Source organism: Leucoraja erinacea, chromosome 9 (assembly GCF_028641065.1).
Source record: "Leucoraja erinacea ecotype New England chromosome 9, Leri_hhj_1, whole genome shotgun sequence".
NCBI classification, from domain to species: Eukaryota; Metazoa; Chordata; class Chondrichthyes; order Rajiformes; family Rajidae; genus Leucoraja; species Leucoraja erinaceus.
This window is the reverse complement of record NC_073385.1, coordinates 27,934,982-27,951,405: the sequence shown is the minus strand read 5'-3', so window position 1 is coordinate 27,951,405 and position 16,424 is coordinate 27,934,982. Positions and strand designations below refer to the sequence as shown.

General features: G+C 44.4%; 1 protein-coding gene across 9 annotated transcripts in view; it reads left to right on the top strand.

Annotated features, from left to right (window-relative positions):
- Positions 1-16,424, top strand: part of nid2a (nidogen 2a (osteonidogen)) — a 120,962-nt gene that overhangs the window by 33,114 nt on the left and 71,424 nt on the right. For all 9 annotated transcript variants that reach the window (XM_055640404.1, XM_055640409.1, XM_055640405.1 and 6 more), the window contains exon 11: positions 15,888-16,142. In XM_055640404.1, the coding sequence (XP_055496379.1) occupies positions 15,888-16,142 (255 nt within the window). The remainder of the gene's footprint in view (positions 1-15,887; positions 16,143-16,424) is intronic.

Genomic DNA, 16,424 nt, shown 5'->3' with positions numbered 1-16,424 from the left:
GCGCGCTTGCGCACACTCACATGCGCGCGCGCGCAAGGCTCTGGAGGCTCAATCCAGCGCTAAATGCAGCTTAACTCTGCCTGTCTCGCCGGGTTAACTACAGCCCTGTCTGGACTGACGAGATACCAGCGCAGCTTCTCCATGGGGGGGGGGGAGTACTCGGGTGGGGACAGGACAGCGCCGGAGAACCGGCCGGGATCATCCTGGCTGCGGATGAAGCGCAAGTCTGTGCTATGTCTCCCTCCTCCAAACACCGCACTCTAGCCTCAGTTTTCCCCCCCCCACTCCTCCCTCCTCCAATCATCGCGCTGAATCGTGTCCCGCCCCCATTGCCTGCTGACCGACGTGAACGAGAGTTGATAGAGAAATCTCCTCAACGTTCACAGCTCAAAAATGGGAAACATAGATTGAAGGTGTAAGGCAAAACAACCAAAAGTGATGGGGTACGCACAATGTTAGGGTTTGTTGTGCATTGCCATTGGGTGGTAATAAAGACAGACTTGGGTGTTGTATTCAAAAAGGAACTGTAAGCATCTGAAAGGAAATATATTTCCTCTGGTAAGAAGAAGCAGCTGTGGAATTGAGTCAAATTACAATATTTAGACAAGTACAGGATAGGAAATGTGCAGAGAGATATGAGCCCAATGGAGTGAATGGGACTAGCTTTGATGGGGCATCTTGGTTGCATTGTTGAGTTGGACCGAAGGGCCTGTTTCTGAGCAGTCTGGCTCTATTAAAGGGGGATACGGTAATAGCACAACTTATCTGAGTGGGTTTTGGAGGTGGGTACTCTCAACATTTAAGAAGCATCCAGACGAAAACAAATTGGTCAGCACAAACAAGTTGGGCCGAAGGGGCTGTTGCTCGCTGAACAGCTCCATGACTGAGAGGATGTGGAGTGAGATTAGATTGCTGCTGTAGAGAGCCAATGTGGACTCGCCAGGCCAGCAGCTTCCTTCTCCTGTCCTGTACTATCCTGTGAATCTGAAAGCATCTCTCTAGGGCCTGTCACACTGGCCATTTTTTTTTTTTTGGCGTCTGCCGGTGTCATTGACTGATGTACCAGGGTCGCCGAACGATTTTGAAAATTTCAAAATCCACCGGCAACAAAAAAATGTTGCGAACACGCATCAATAAGTCATTACGACGCATCAAGTCGCGACTTTTCCGGTGACCTGATACTTCAGTCAATGATGCCGGCAGTCGCCGAAAAAATCGCCAAATGGTACAGGCCCTTCTGTGTTCTGGCTGGCCATTGCGGGCCAACTTCAACAACAATGCTCCTGGTGACTCATTGGGCTCAGAAATCCTTAATGCACTTCTGATGGAGATCAGCAAAATGATGTACGAAAGAGATTGTATAATCAATTATTTGTTGAGTATATATCTTTTCATAACAAGACTAAACATTGAATATATTAGTTTATCATATGTATGTATGTATGCATTAGAGTAGTAAAATTCTGAGAAAGAATTGGCTTTTGGCAACAGTGTGTCACTTTGTGTAAACTGTTGCTTTGTGTCATAAAACAATGAATTGGACTTTCCAAACCACATAAACATTTGTAAGAGTGACTCTTGAGAACCACATAAACATTTGAGAATGACTCCTGAGAATTTGAGGTTTGCTGATTGCACTGATGTTGTAAGGGAAAGAACAAGGAATTCAAATTCTATTACGATGTTGAGTCTTACTAACTTGGAAAGAATCTTTGCACATAATGTGGCTGCGAGCTGACTTAAAGTTATTGCTAAGATTTTGAAAAATGAGACACTGTGAAAGAGTTACTTTGTAAGGAAACTGCTCTTTGTGAAGCTGACTAGAGAAATGGCAGATGGAATTCAATTTAGCCAAGCATAATTTGTTGCATTTTGGGAGGTTAAATGTAAGAGGGAATTTATACAGTAAATGGCAGGGCCTTTGACAGCATTGATGAACAGAAGGGTTTTTGGGTGCAAATCCACAGCTCTCTGACAGTGGCAACATAAGTAGATAGCGTGGTAAAACATTCATTGCATCCCCGAATATAAAAATTGTGAAGTCATGTTCCAGCTGTATAAAACTTTGGCGAGGCCACTAATGGAGTATCACGTGCAGGTTTTGCGTCCTGCATTACAGGAAAGATGTGGAGGCTTGGCAAGGGTGCAGAAGAGGTTTACCAGGATACTGCCTGGATTAGAGAGTATTAGCTATATGGAGAGGTTGGATAAACATGGATTGTTTTCTCTGGAGGCTAAAGGGAGGCCAGAGAGAATCATATAAAATATGAGAAATACAAGGTTCATAGTCATTTCCTGGAGGTCATATATTTAAGGCAAGAGGGAGAAAGTTTGAAGGAGATTTATGAGGCATTTATTTTTTCAGAGAGAGTGGGAGGTGAAATGCATTGTCAGGGGAGGTGGACGGAAGCAGACTTGATCGTAATATTTAGGAGGCATTTAGGAGACACAAGGAACTGCAAATGGTGAGATGTTGAACAAAAAGCAAAGTGATGTCGGAAAACAGTGGCATCTGTGAAAGGAATGGGGAAGTGTGCTTCAGATAGGGACCCTTTTTCAGACTGGAGGCGTTCAGATAGGCATACGAACAGGCAGGAGTCGGGAGGATATAGACCATGTCCATGCAAGTGGGATTATTGGTGTTCTGTTTGGCATGGGTATTTTGGGCAAAAGGACCTGTACACTCTGTTCTATGATTATAGTCCCCAAGGGGGTTCCATTTGGGGGGGGGGGGGGGACAGAGACTCTTTTGTGTACTTGGTATGCAAAAACTGAGAATTTCACTGTACCTAGGTAAAGTATCATCATCATTGTCGAGTTATCAGCTGGGAATGGGCCCTCTGTCTCAACACGTCCATGCTGATCAGGCAGTTGGTCCCATTTTACCAGTGTTTGGTTTACATCCCTCGAAATGTTTAACCATTGTATCTTGACAGTATGAATAGTGGTCAGATTGATCTCAACATTAGAAGCTAACAAAATCCTGTTGATTGAATGAAGAATGATTTCCTCTGGTCCTCATCTTCCACCCCATCAGCCCTCACATGCAACTGAAGATGTGTGTCCACTCGAAACGTCACCCTCATCACCATCCCAGAGACCAATTTTTCTCCCAAGATTGAGCTCGCCCCTTGATTCCAACCACACCATTTTCCATGATGTCATTTGTGGGACTGCAGGAGAACGCATCTTTGATCTGTCATCCACTTCTTCTTCTTTTCATTCTTCAGTTCCCAAAATGCATTTCCAGAAGCAACAATGGTTGCTCGAAACGTCACCCATTCCTTTTATCCAGTGATGCTGCCTGTCCCGCTGAGTTACTCCGGCACTTTGTGTCTATTTCGGGTTTAAACCACCATCTGCATTTCTTTCCTACAAAACTTCACATGCAATGTGTTGTCCTTTATAAGTTAGGTTCAGCGAAGGAATCAGCAAAAAAAACAAATTGGCTGATTCCTTGGCTGAACCTAAATTGCCTCTCCTGAACTCTCCATTGCTCCCTTTCCTTCTTGCTTAGCCTTACCTTTTTTAGATTCCTTACTTTTAGATTCTTTACTGAGATTATTTTTCTTTTCTTAAGGCCCCCCTTTTCTGTGGGGCCTTTTTTTTTCTCCTTTTCTTCCCACATTTTTAAGCAAGCAGTCTACTTAACAAGTATCATTCACTTAACGCCAACTACTGCGGACTACACTCCACTACTATCCTCACTCTTTTCTTCTTTCTCTCTTTTCCTTTCTCTTTTTCTATTATAGCTTAAAGTTTGAAAAAAGAAGTTGTACAAGAAATGTAATATGTTGCATATTATGATTAAGATGTATGTACATTGCTTCTAATAAAATAAAATAAAAAAAGAACTCTCCATTCCCTGCCATCTTCATTCCACTCCCACCTCCTGTCGCCCCCTGTGCTTTTACAGCAACAAATGCTCCAGCAACATCAGTCTAGTTATTTATTTATTCTTGTCTAGTCACATTACAGTACTGAGTTCTCCAGCATAAGATAACTTGCTATTCCTTTCTGAAGAAGGGTCTTGCCCTAAAATGTCTGTCCATTCCCTCCCAAGATGCTGCCAGACCTGCTGAGTTCCTCCAGCACTTTGCGTTTTGCTCAATATTCCAGCATCTGCAGTTCCTTGGGTCTCCATTCTGCTGTTTCTGTCTTTATACATCAAGTTTATATGTTCTGGTCTGCTCATCGTGTCCCAGACTTCACAACATAATTACAAAGGAGCTCCACCATCCATTCAACGGTGGTCTATCATTTCATCTCATTACTGACATTCCATTTGTTCCACCCATTGCCCACTCCGACCCTTTCTGTTACTCAGGCTTGCTTGCTCTCTCTCTTTTTCAGTTCTGCCGCAGAGTTTTCAACCTGAAGCTTTAACTGTTTTGCTTTCCGCAGCTGCTGCCTGACTGGCTGTGTTCTTCCAGCATTTCTGCTTTCAGTTATCTTGAATTATATGGCATTCATTGTCAAAGCTAGCTGTTCACTGTGGAAAATTATACTTTCACACCTCTCACCAAGTAGAGTTAAGACTTGGAATACAACTTGGAATAAGTGAGCAGAAATGGCCAGACAACCTCTGGAGAGATGTTTAGAACCCAAGTGTTTGATTTCTAATGTAATAAAAATGTATTTGCTTCAGTAAACAATTAACCGTAACACAAGAAAAGGATTAATTGCGGAATTTCCCGTTCCCTGTGGAAAATCCAAGGCAAGCAGGGGTTAGAGATGAGATTGCAGTCCTGATTCTGCAGCCCACACATTCCGCTGGAGTTGACAGGTCATGGAATCGCCCCAAATCCTCTGGGACAAGTAAAACTTTAAACTAATCTTGGCCTTCTCCTGCAATCCAATGTTTCCATTTTACAAATGATAGTTAGGCAATTTGATAAACTGCTTCTACTAAAACAACTCTGCTGCTAAAGTTTTATTGTTAATATGTCATAGATTGTAAAATATTTTTAACTAAACATATGTCATAAATGTAAATCATGTTGTATGCTTCAGTGGGTAATAATTCTTACAGAAACAATTAAGCATAGAGACAAGGTACACAAAAATGCTGGAGAAACTCAGCGGGTGCAGCAGCATCTATGGAGCGAAGGAAATGGGCAACGTTTCAGGCCGGTTGATGTAGATGGCGTGGACAATCAATGACGCAATCACTTCTGATTGCTTTGAATTGATACAGCACGGAAACTTTGTCCGAGTCCATGCTGACCATCGATGCTATCTATGTACCCGTTCATACCAGTTCCATGTTATTCCACTTTCATATCTGCTCCCTACAACCTAGGGACTATTTATAGAGGCCATTTAATCTACAAACCCAAATATCTTTGGGATGAGGGAGGAACAAGGGCACCCAGAGGAAACCGAGCTGGGAGAAGGTGCAAACTCCACATAGACAACATCCAAGGTCAGGAATGAACTCGGGACCCTCCAACTGTAAGGTAGAAGCTCTCCCAGCTGTGCCACTGTTCTGCATATTTAGAAGTGATTAAAGATTCCCAGCTCATTCTGTGGCACGGTCCTTCTCTATCCATCACCAGTATACACATGCAGGACACCAAAGGGCAGAATGCACCAGGTCTCATTCTTATTAGTAGCTAACTTGGGCAAAGAAATGGGAAATGGAATTTAATCCAATTTAGTTTAGAGATACAGCATGGAAACAGACCCACCAGCCCACCGAGTCCGTGCCGGCAAGTCATCCCCACATGCTAACACTATCCTACACACACAAAGGGCCATTTACAATTTAACCTAGCCAATTAGCCAACAAACCTGTATGCCTTTGGAGTGTGGGAGGAAACTCCCGGAAAAACCTATGCAGGTCACGAAGAGAACGTACAAACTCCGTATGGACAGCACCCGTAGTCAGGATGCAAGCGGGTATCTGGCACAATAAGGTGGCAACTCTACCACTGCGCCACCAAGCTGCAGTGTTAAGTGATGCATTTTGAACAATCAAGTAAGGGTTGGATGCATACAATGAATGGTAGAGTCTCTTGGAGTATTGAGCAGTTGAGGGATAAAAGTGTACAAGGTCCTAGAAGTAGACAGCACAGGTAGGTAGGATGGTGAAGAAGGCATTAGTGATGCTAACCACCATTGACAAGGATTAGACAACAAGAACAGGGAATGTATGATATAGCTTTACAGTGTATAACATTGGTGAGAACACATCTGGAGAAGATGAGAAGATTCACCAGGATGTTCTTTGGGATGGAGCGTCTCTGTGATGAGGAGAAAAGATTTGTTTTCCTTGGAGCAGAATAGGTGGGGGAGGGGGAGGGAGGGGAGGGGGGAGGTGTAACGGAACGACATGGGTGTACAGCATTATAATACTCCAAGAGACACTACCATTTATCGTGTGCATCCTACCCATATTTGATTTTCCAAAATGCATCACTTGTATTTAACAGCAGATAGTGTAGACAGTAGTAAGCTTTTCCCCACAGTAGGGGTGTTGATAACCGCAGGGTGTATATTAAAAAGAGATATAGAGGAGAACGTTTTCACCCAGATGACGTTTGGAGTTTGGAATGCACTGTTTAAGTGGGTGCTGGAAATATTTGACTATCTAGACAGCCATTTGACTCGCCAAAGCAAAGCAGATTGCTGACCGAGGGCTGGTGAATGGATGTGGGCTGGTCATGTGGCTTTTACAGTATCTATGGCCCAGCTGTTTTATGTTAATATCACACATAGTGAATGGATTTGGCAGAGGTCTTGCTTCTATTGTGATAGGGATCTCTCGGGAGGAAGCTGAGGTGGATCATCTGGTCAACAGCTCTGAGTGAACATGGTCGTAAACATTGTCTTCAACACTGTAACAGTGGCGGACATTAGCTCGCAATTAGGTTCAACCACTAGTCTTTATTCCCCCGATCACAATGCTGCCAAAATTTTGTTGCCTTGGAACATGGAGCAATGCAGCACTGGGACAGCCCCATCAGCCCACACTGACTATCCAGAACATGATGGCAAGTTCAACTACTTACCTCTGCCTGAACATGATCCGTATCCTTCCATTGACAGTATATCCACATGCCTATCTAAAAGCTTCTTCATTGTCAATAGCAGGTTCCATGCACCCAGAATCTGTGGGTAAAAAAAAAATAAATCTTGCGCTACAGGTTTTCTTTAAACTTTTCCCCTTTCACCTGAAAGCAATGCCCTCTAGTCTTTGACAGTTCCACCTTGGAGAAAAACGGGTTTCCCAGGGTGGAAAGGAGAACATGACTGTTCAGCCTATCTATGCCTCTCATCATTTGATATACTTCTATAAAGTTATTTTTTTTCTATATAACCTCTGGCATCATAGAGAAAACAATCCAAGTTTGTCCAACCTCTCCTTATAGGTAATATCCTCTAATACAGATAACTTTGTATTAAACCTCTTTGTAACCTTCTCCAAAGCCTCCATATTCTTCCTGTAATGGACAAGCAGAACAGTGTGTAATACAGGTGCACAACCTTTTATCCGACAGCCTTGGGACCAGACACTTTTCGTAATTTGGAATTTGTCGGTCTTCGGAATGGACATTTTTTAGCGTAGATTTTAATGGCTGCTCGGCTCATATCCGCAAGGTCGCGAGTTTGCGCCTTGATCCCGGCAGTTCCTCGGTCGCGAGTTTGAGTCTTCAATGTAGTTTTTTCTTGCAGAATAAATGTCTGTATGAAATGCAGTGTGTTGAATGAATTCCTGAATTTGTAAATGTGACCGCAGCATTGAATCACCTCCCGCACTCATGTCACCCTAGCGGGGCTACATGCCCTAAGGCGGCCTAAGGCGACATTTTCACACTCTTATATCCGTGTGCAGCAGAGGCGCCAAACGTGAGCTTTGGTGTGCAGACGACATCCTGGAAAAAATGTCTGGTTTCTTCCAGGTAGGCGATATACCCTCCCGCGCAATATACCCTCCACTTCTCTTTTATGAAGGTGATTTAGTTCCCCTTTCTTCCAGGACCGACCCGAGGTTCCGCTGTCACCTCTGCGGGCCACCCTCGGTGAACGCTCACTCAACTTTGTCTTGGGATTCCTACTCTCCCGCGCAATGTACCCTCACCTTCTCTTTTATGAATGGGGATTTAGTTCCCCTTTCGTCGAGGACCGACCGGAGGTTCCGCTGTCACCTCTGCGGGCCGCCCTCGGTGAACGTCCTGTCTCCCTGTCCCTGGGATAGCAGGGGGCGATCAAACAGCACAATACCCCCCTCCAACTCCAGAGGAATCCGCTCCCCGATGGGCCGCTACGGCGACAAGTGGCAGTTCGCCCACAGCCCGAGCTGCGCGACCCCAAGAACAAGACGCACCTTGCGCACCATCAGTTTCTGCCCCTCTGGAGTTGGAGCGGGGCTGGGCTGGAGTTGCTGATCTGGGATCTCCGTGCTTGCAGTGGGCCTGGGGGTCGGTGTCCCGATGAGGGGGCACAGCTCGGGCTGTGGGCGAACTGCCACTTGTCGCCGTAGCGGCCAATCGGGGAGCGGCTTCTGGTGGTCCCGATGTCTCCCGCTAGTTTGCAGTTTTCCTCTGGAGTTGGAACGGGGCTGGGCTGCTGCTGGCTGTGGGTCTCTGGGATCTCCGTGCTTGCAGTGGGCCTGGGGGTCGGTGTCCCGTTGGTCCTGACGTCTCCGGTGACTGGCTTTGCCGACGTGAAGACAGTGCAAAGCCCCCATGCCGGTGCAATGGGCGGGGAGCTGGAGAGGGGAGGGAAGGGGTCACAAACATGGCCGGGAAGCAGAGGGGTGTAGGTGGGGTGAAACTGAAGGGAGCGACAATCTGCTGCTCCCTGCCCGCTGAGTTAAAAAGTTCCCACGCAAGACTCACGATACACTGTGTATCGTGAGTCTACCGTGGGAACTTTTTAACTCAGCGGGCAGACAGCAGCATATTGTCAATTATTAACCCTCCCGCGCCATATACCCTCGCCTTCTCTTTTATGAATGGGGATTTAGTTCCCCATTCTTCGAGGACCGACCGGAGGTTCCGCTGTCACCTCTGCGGGCTGCCCTCCGTGAACGTTTTCAAGGACCTTTTATCAAGGACTGAAAAAATGTCCGCTATTCGGAGGTTTTCGTTATTTGGATCTTCGGATAAAAGGTTGTGCACCTGTACTCCAAACACGGGCCTAACCGAAGTCCTGCCAAGCTATACCATGTCTAGATTCAGATTCCTGAATCTTATACTCAGTGCCCCGACAATGGAGACGAGCATGCCATACACCACCTTTACCAACCTATCTGCCCCCTCCCAACCTTTTGTAATACACAGCACATTCTTCGTAACCATAACACAGCTATAAGGTTAAATTGCAAAATCCTGGTTTACATTCCACTGGATTTACGGTAGAAGATAGTTTAAGTTATTCAAAGTAATAAAGCTATTTATAGATTACTATCATAAATCTTTTTTTTGGAGTCATCTCTCTAGACCAAGGTTAGAGGGAATCTAGAAATCTGTTTTTCCTTAAAATTCTATACATGTCAGCCATGATGGAAATTTGTTGGCAAAATAATTGATGCAAATTTTTAAATTTTCACTTTAGCCGTAACATGATATTTCACTCAATGGGTCAGGAACCATCTGGAAAAAAGGAATAGGTGACGTTTCAAGTCGGGACCCTTGTTCAGACTGAGAGTCAGGGGAGAGGGAAACTGGAGGTGCGAGGACACAAAATGCTGGAGTAACTCAGCGGGTCAGGCAGCATCTCTGGAGAAATGGACAAGTTCCTTCCCACACATAATATTTTGAAAGTTGTATGAAGGGCAAGAATTTCAAATGCAAGCTTCAAAAGACAACACTGCTGTTTCCCTGTATAATTGCTCAATAAATGACCATTTTAACTGAGCATTTCTTAGAAATGTGCAGTGAGTTCCCAGAGTTGTGATGTTTGCATGCTTAAACAATGCAAGGAACATCCCTACTGCAAATGATCACTGCTGAGTGATAGATAGCTTAGTTTAGCTTATTATCAGTTTAGTTTAGCGATACTGAATGGAAACAGGCCACTGAGTCCACGCCGACCATCGATCACCCATTCACACTAGTTCTATGTTATCTCACTTTCCCATCTACAGACTGGGATAATCTTACTGGTGGCCATTAACGAATAAACCTGCCGTTTAGTTTAGAGTTACAGCATGAAACAGGCCTTTTGGTCTACTGAGAGTCCATCAATCGCCCGTATTGAAGGGTTCCTATATATTATGTATGCTGTCAAATACATTGCAGCTTATGTGGATCAGAAATTCTTTGGCAGCAGGAAAGGGGTGTTGAATGGGTGAAGAATTGTGGATTAAATGCATTTTTTATGTGGGCCTGATGCAGAGAGATTCATTGTATCAGGTAGCCATGGTAAGTTGGGGGAAAAAAGGACAGGAAGGTTGGGGTCAAGAAGATAGACATAAAATGCTGGAGTAGCTCAACGGGTCAGGCAGCATCTCTGGCGAAAAGGAATAGGTAACGTTTTGGGTTTAGAAACTTTCAATGAGGATATTGAGGGACAAGGTTGCATGTAGTGGTGGAAGGCCCCTTGACAGAGATTTGAAGTGAGGAGTAAACTTTTTTCATTTTACAGGCCACCAGTGGCAGCTGGTTCCCAATGTTATTTTCCCTTGCTTTCGGACCTGTTTAGGCAGATCTCCTTTCCTCCTTACTGAAGCAGGCCAATCATTAATTGTGAATATCGTTTCCATGGGCTACAAAGATATGAGTGGACTCCATTCCTGTACTGCTTGTAGAACACACATGGAACTGCAGGTGCTGGGTTACAAAAAAAAGACGCAAAGAACTGGAGTAACTGAGCGGGTTTACACTGCAGGTGGTAGGGGTAACTACTGCACTTGTCAAAACTACATCCATGCATTAGTGCAGAGCATTGGTGCAATGATAAGCACCAACTCTTCAAGCGCTCACAGGGGCGAAAGGGGCCTGAACGGATGGGTGAACAGCCATGCTTGCAGGAAGTATGTTCTGTGTGTTGCGGGGCCATGAGCACTCTGTGGAGCCATTGAAGTACAGACGAGAGCGCAGTCTTTTAATGCTTGCACTTTGGGGAATCACAGAATGCAAGTAATTGCTCCAATCATCTGTGCTTTATTTGTGACATTGCACCTCGGTACGATGTACCATCACCTCCAAAAAGTCAACAATAGACTTTCAACTATCCAGAATTGCAATGTTAAATGATCAGTTTTATTACTAAACTTTAAAAATAATACTTTAAAAATAAATTAGGTGGTCAGGCTCTTAAACAGGTCTGCAGAGTCATAGCAACATTTGGGATGTAATTATTTGATATACAGCAGTCAATAGTGTTGCATGAACCATAGTATGGGATTATCAATGCATTTTGTTTTCCCCTAACGTAACACCTATATTTTGTCTTTTTTTAGTGTACTATTTTAATTATGCTTAATTTTTGTTGATTTTATATATTTTTTGTTACAATTTTATTACATAAGAAGTTGATTGGTCATGAAATCTAAATCGAAAAAAGGTGATATTGAAAAACATTGTTGATAAATGTAGCTTAAGTTTTAATTGTGTGAATTGCCACTTTTAGTCCAAACCTAATGTTTTAAAAGTTGCATGAAGGGCAAGGGTTTCAAACGCACGTTTCATCAGACAACATTGGTGGGTTTCCCTGCATAATGCCTCCAGAACTGTCCACTTTCGCATTTCTTTCCATTAGTGATGTGCTGTGAGTTGCCACCATTATCGTGTGATGTTAAACGGATAAAGCAACACTCTTCCACCAAAGGATTGATTTGGAATTGTTGATCAATGTAACTCAATTGTTAATTGATCTACTAAGGAGATTTCACTTTCCCTTGCAACCACAAGAGATGCTACACTTGTCGCTTTACCTCATCCCTCGACTCCATTCAAGGACCCAAGCAGTCTTTCCAGGTGTGACAGAGGGTGACCTGAACCTCCTCCAACCTCATCTATTGCATCCGCTGCTCTAGATGTCAGCTGACCTACATCGGTGAGACCAAGCGTAGGCTTGGTGATCGCTCTGCCGAACACCTCCGCTCGGGGGTCCGCATTAACCAACCTGATCTCCCGGTGGCTCAGCACTTCAATTCCCCCTCCCATTCCGAATCCGACCTTTCTGTCAAGGGCCTCCTCCATGGCCAGAGTGAGCACCACTGGAAATTGGAGGAGCAGCACCTCATATTCCTTGGGCAGTTTGCACCCTAGCGGCATAAACATTGACCTCCAATTTCCGGTAGTCCTTGCTGTCTCCTCCCCTTCTCAGCTCTCCCTCAGCCCTCGGGCTCCTCCTCTTCCTTTCTCCTTTCTTCTCCCCGCGCCCTCCCCCTCCACCCTACTTCAGTCTGAAGAAGGGTTTTGGCCCGAAACGTTGCCTATTTCCTTCGCTCCATAGATGCTGTTGCACCCGCTGAGTTTCTCCTGCACTTTTGTCTACCTTCAATTACTGAAGCTACGTTGTTTAAGGCAGCTTTGACAACACCAAATAAGTCCTGCTGCTGCTATACTTCTTCTGGGAATTAATAAAATGAAAAAAAAGTTTCATTCCATCTGGTCCACATCCATGCAGAGAAAATACTGGCTACACTTTGGCTCAATATTTACTCGTGGTATGTGACATCCTCCAGTACTGTAAGAAGTAAATCTTGAGAAATGTAACCAATGGACTAATGACCAAAAGTTTATTTTGATGCACTGGAGCTGATCGCTGAATGTGTCAAGGTTAATGTCACCTCTCAATCTGAGCAAACTTCCACTGAATTCCACCAGAAGTTTGCATAAGTTATGGCTGCAAAAATAGAAATGTATAAATAAAATGTATAAACAAGGAACTTATTAATACACAAAAGGACACAGTTTCTGGAGTAACTCAGCCCAGTTGAGCCCAGACCAGGTTATGAATTACATATCCACTGCACGCAAGACTTAGCACGGTCCTTATGTACCGCCACGCGTAATGTGGCTGGTGATAACAGAAATATATATGCATCTTACTTTTCTCGTGAAATGGAAGCAAAACTGTTTAAGTTGCAAGCTGTAAAGCAGCATCCTCATCACGTTCCTGTGGAAGGTCAAGCTTATGAATATTAATAGTGTGAGATGGGCTTTAGACAATCAAATTGTCGTTCTTTACGGGAAACCTGCCGACAGAAAACTATTCTCATTGGTGAGTGTGGAGGAGATCTGGAAACTGTGGCAAATTGAATTATTCTTGACTTTCTTTTTTTTATTTTATTTTTTTAATTTTGTTTTTGAGCGTGAGAAATTCTGTGATCAGCATGAGAATTGTGCAAAATGCTTGAATCTCTGCTCAAGCATTTTGCTTGAGCAGACAGCTGGTGCTTCAAATTAGGACCTTTCTCGAGTCTGATTAAGGGTCACGACCCAAAATGCCCTACACAAATGCTGCCTGACTTATTTAGAGTTCCTCCAGCACTCTGTTTTGCTCAAGATTTTTGCATCTGCAATTTCTTGTGTTTCTATTGGAACTTCATTGTCTTCCCGATGTTGGGGAAGTCCAGGACAAGGGGTTACAGTTTAAGGATAAAGGGGAAATCCTTTAGGAAAGCGATGAAAAAGCCATTTTTCACACAGAGAGTGGTGAATCTCTGGAACTCTCTGCCACAGAAGGTAGTTGAGGCCAGTTGATTGGCTATATTTAACAGGGAGTTAGAAGTGGCCCTTGTGGCTAAAGGGATCAGAGGGTATGGAGAGAAGGCAGGTACAGGATACTGAGTGGGATGATCAGCCATGATCATATTGAATGGCGGTGCAGGTTCGAAGGGCCGAATGGCCTACTCCTGCACCTATTTTCTATGTTTCTATGTTTTTTGGACTCTCACTTCTGGTTTATTAAATATGTATCCTTGCATATTCTGCTCTACATTGTTTAGTGTTCGATTAAGAATTTTTTTCCCCCATGTTTTGGATGCAAATAGTGTAGCAGGTGTAGCTGCTTCCTGATAGCTCCAGTAACCCAGGCTCGATCCTAACGTTGGGTGCTGTCTGTGTGGAGTTTGCGTTGACTCCCTGAGACCATGTGAGTTTTCCTCTGGGTGCTCCGGTTTGCTCCCACGTCCTAGAGAAGAGTTCAATTGGCTGCTGTAAATAACCCGTGTGTGCAATTGAATGGCAAAATCCAGGGGGGAGCTGATGGGAACAAGAGGGAAACGATTGTAGGTTTAGTATAAATGGGTACTTGATGGTTGGGTGTGGCCTTGATGTGTCGCGGGATCATTCCATAGTCTGTAACTCTGTGATTCAAGCTATGAAAAGAAATTGCTTTGTCAGTTCTTCATTTGTAATCACCACAAAGTCATTCACAATGTTGAAATGCATTTGCAACCTTCCCGGAGATACAATTGTGTTCAGTTTACACTGTTGAATTAGATGTTCTGCATTTGAGGCACAGTGGTTACCACGTTTATTCCTCCTTGTGTTCTACAGTTTAAATTTGCTTTACCGAGTATGTCATTAAGCTGGAAAGGATGTAGAGTAGTTTAACGAGGATGTTGCCAGGAGTCGAGGGCCTGATCTATAGAGAGAGGTTGAACAGGCTAGGCCATTCTTCCTTGCAGAGCAAGAAACTGAGTGGTGATCTTTTGGAGCTGTATAAAACCATGAGGGGAAAAAAGACAGGGTGAATGCACAGAGTCTTTTTCCCAGGGTTGGGGAATCAAGAACTAATGGGCGTAGGTTTAAAATGAGACGGGATACAATTAATAGGAACCTGAGGGGCAACCTTTTCACTCAGAGGGTGGTGGGTATATAGAATGAGCAGCCTGAGGAAGTAGTGGGTACAATAACAACATTTAAAAGACACTTGGACAGGTACCTGGATATGACTCATTTAGAGGGATATGGGCAAATAGATGTGGCATCTTGGTCAGTATGGATGAGTTGGGCCGAAGGTCTGTTTCCGTGCTGTATGAGTCTATGACTCAAATGGCAGACTAAGATATTTTCTCTCTTCAAAACCTGACTGAGGTACAAAGGCCTGTGAGAAGCAGGGGGACAGTGCGACGGCACAGTTCAGCCTTCGTGGGTCGAGGCCTCTTGTTGGAATCCACGTACGAATCCATGTGACAAACAGGGCAACTTGAAGCCCCAGCAGTGCCACGGCAGTATGGGCCAGTGCTGGTGTGTGGACACATGGGGAAGGGAGATTACTGGAACCAGCATACTCCCTGGAAACAGTCCACCACAGTGCAGACTTTTAGGTCAGTAGATTGATATGTGTAGGAAAGAACTGCCGATGCTGGTTTACACCAAAGGTAGGCACAAAATGCTGGAGTAACTCAGCGGGACGGGCAGCATCTCTGGAGAGAAGGAACGGGTGATGTTTCAGATTGAGACCCTTCTTCAGACCCATTGTTTCTGCTTAAGATAGACACAAAAAGCTGGAGTAACTCAACGGGACAAGCAACATCTCTGGAGAGAAGGAAAGGGTGATGTTTTGGGTCAAGACCCTTTTTTCAGACCATGGTTTCTGCTTGTTCATGTCCAAGAAGTCTGAAGAAGGGTCTTGACCCGAAACGTCACCTTTTAGTTCTCTCCAGAGATGCTGCCTGTCCTGCTGAGTTACTCCAGCATTTTGTGTCCCTGGTCAGTAGATTGAGTTCAGTTCAGGCTAACAGAATTACGTAGTAGGTGACATCTTAAACGGAGCATCGTTTTAAGTTTTGAAAAAAAACAAAGTGCTGATGTAACTCAGCGGGCTCTGGGGAACATGGATAGGTACCGTTTCGGGAAACTTCTTCAGACTGATTTTAAATTCTACGTTCTTTGACATTCACTAATCATTGAAATATTTAACAAAATATGTGTGGTCCAGTTTGTGTAATCTGTCCTTTTGTTTTTGTATTGTTTCAAAAGCAACGACAGCAGCCAGTGAGCGGCAAAAGTCTGCCTGTGAGCAGCAGAGGGATCGGTTAGAAGCAGAGGTGAGGCTGCGTGGATCTCAGCCACTTGTGGGACACCACATCCCTCAGTGTGATGAAGAAGGGAACTTCAGGCCGATGCAATGCCACAGCAGCACAGGCCACTGCTGGTGTGTGTACGAAAACGGGCAGGAAGTCCCAGGGAGCCGGACACTACCTGGAACAGCTCAACCACGCTGTGGGACAACAGGTCAGTCAGGGGTTTGTAAAAGCATTTGGCCACGGTGGCAGCTCAAATGAGGAGATCAAAGAGATTCATATTTTAAAGAATTTGACTGACTTGTTGCAGAAAAAAATAAATTTGCAGATATGTAGAGACTTGATTTTAGGGTCTGTGATCTCTTGTGTTTATGAACTTACTTTCTCCATTCATTGAAACTGAGCTTGTGTATGACTGGCAAAGTCTGGTCACAAGTCTGTGCATCTTGAGTTCCTCATCTTCTTTCCCCTGAGGCTTTTGCACTGTCAATCT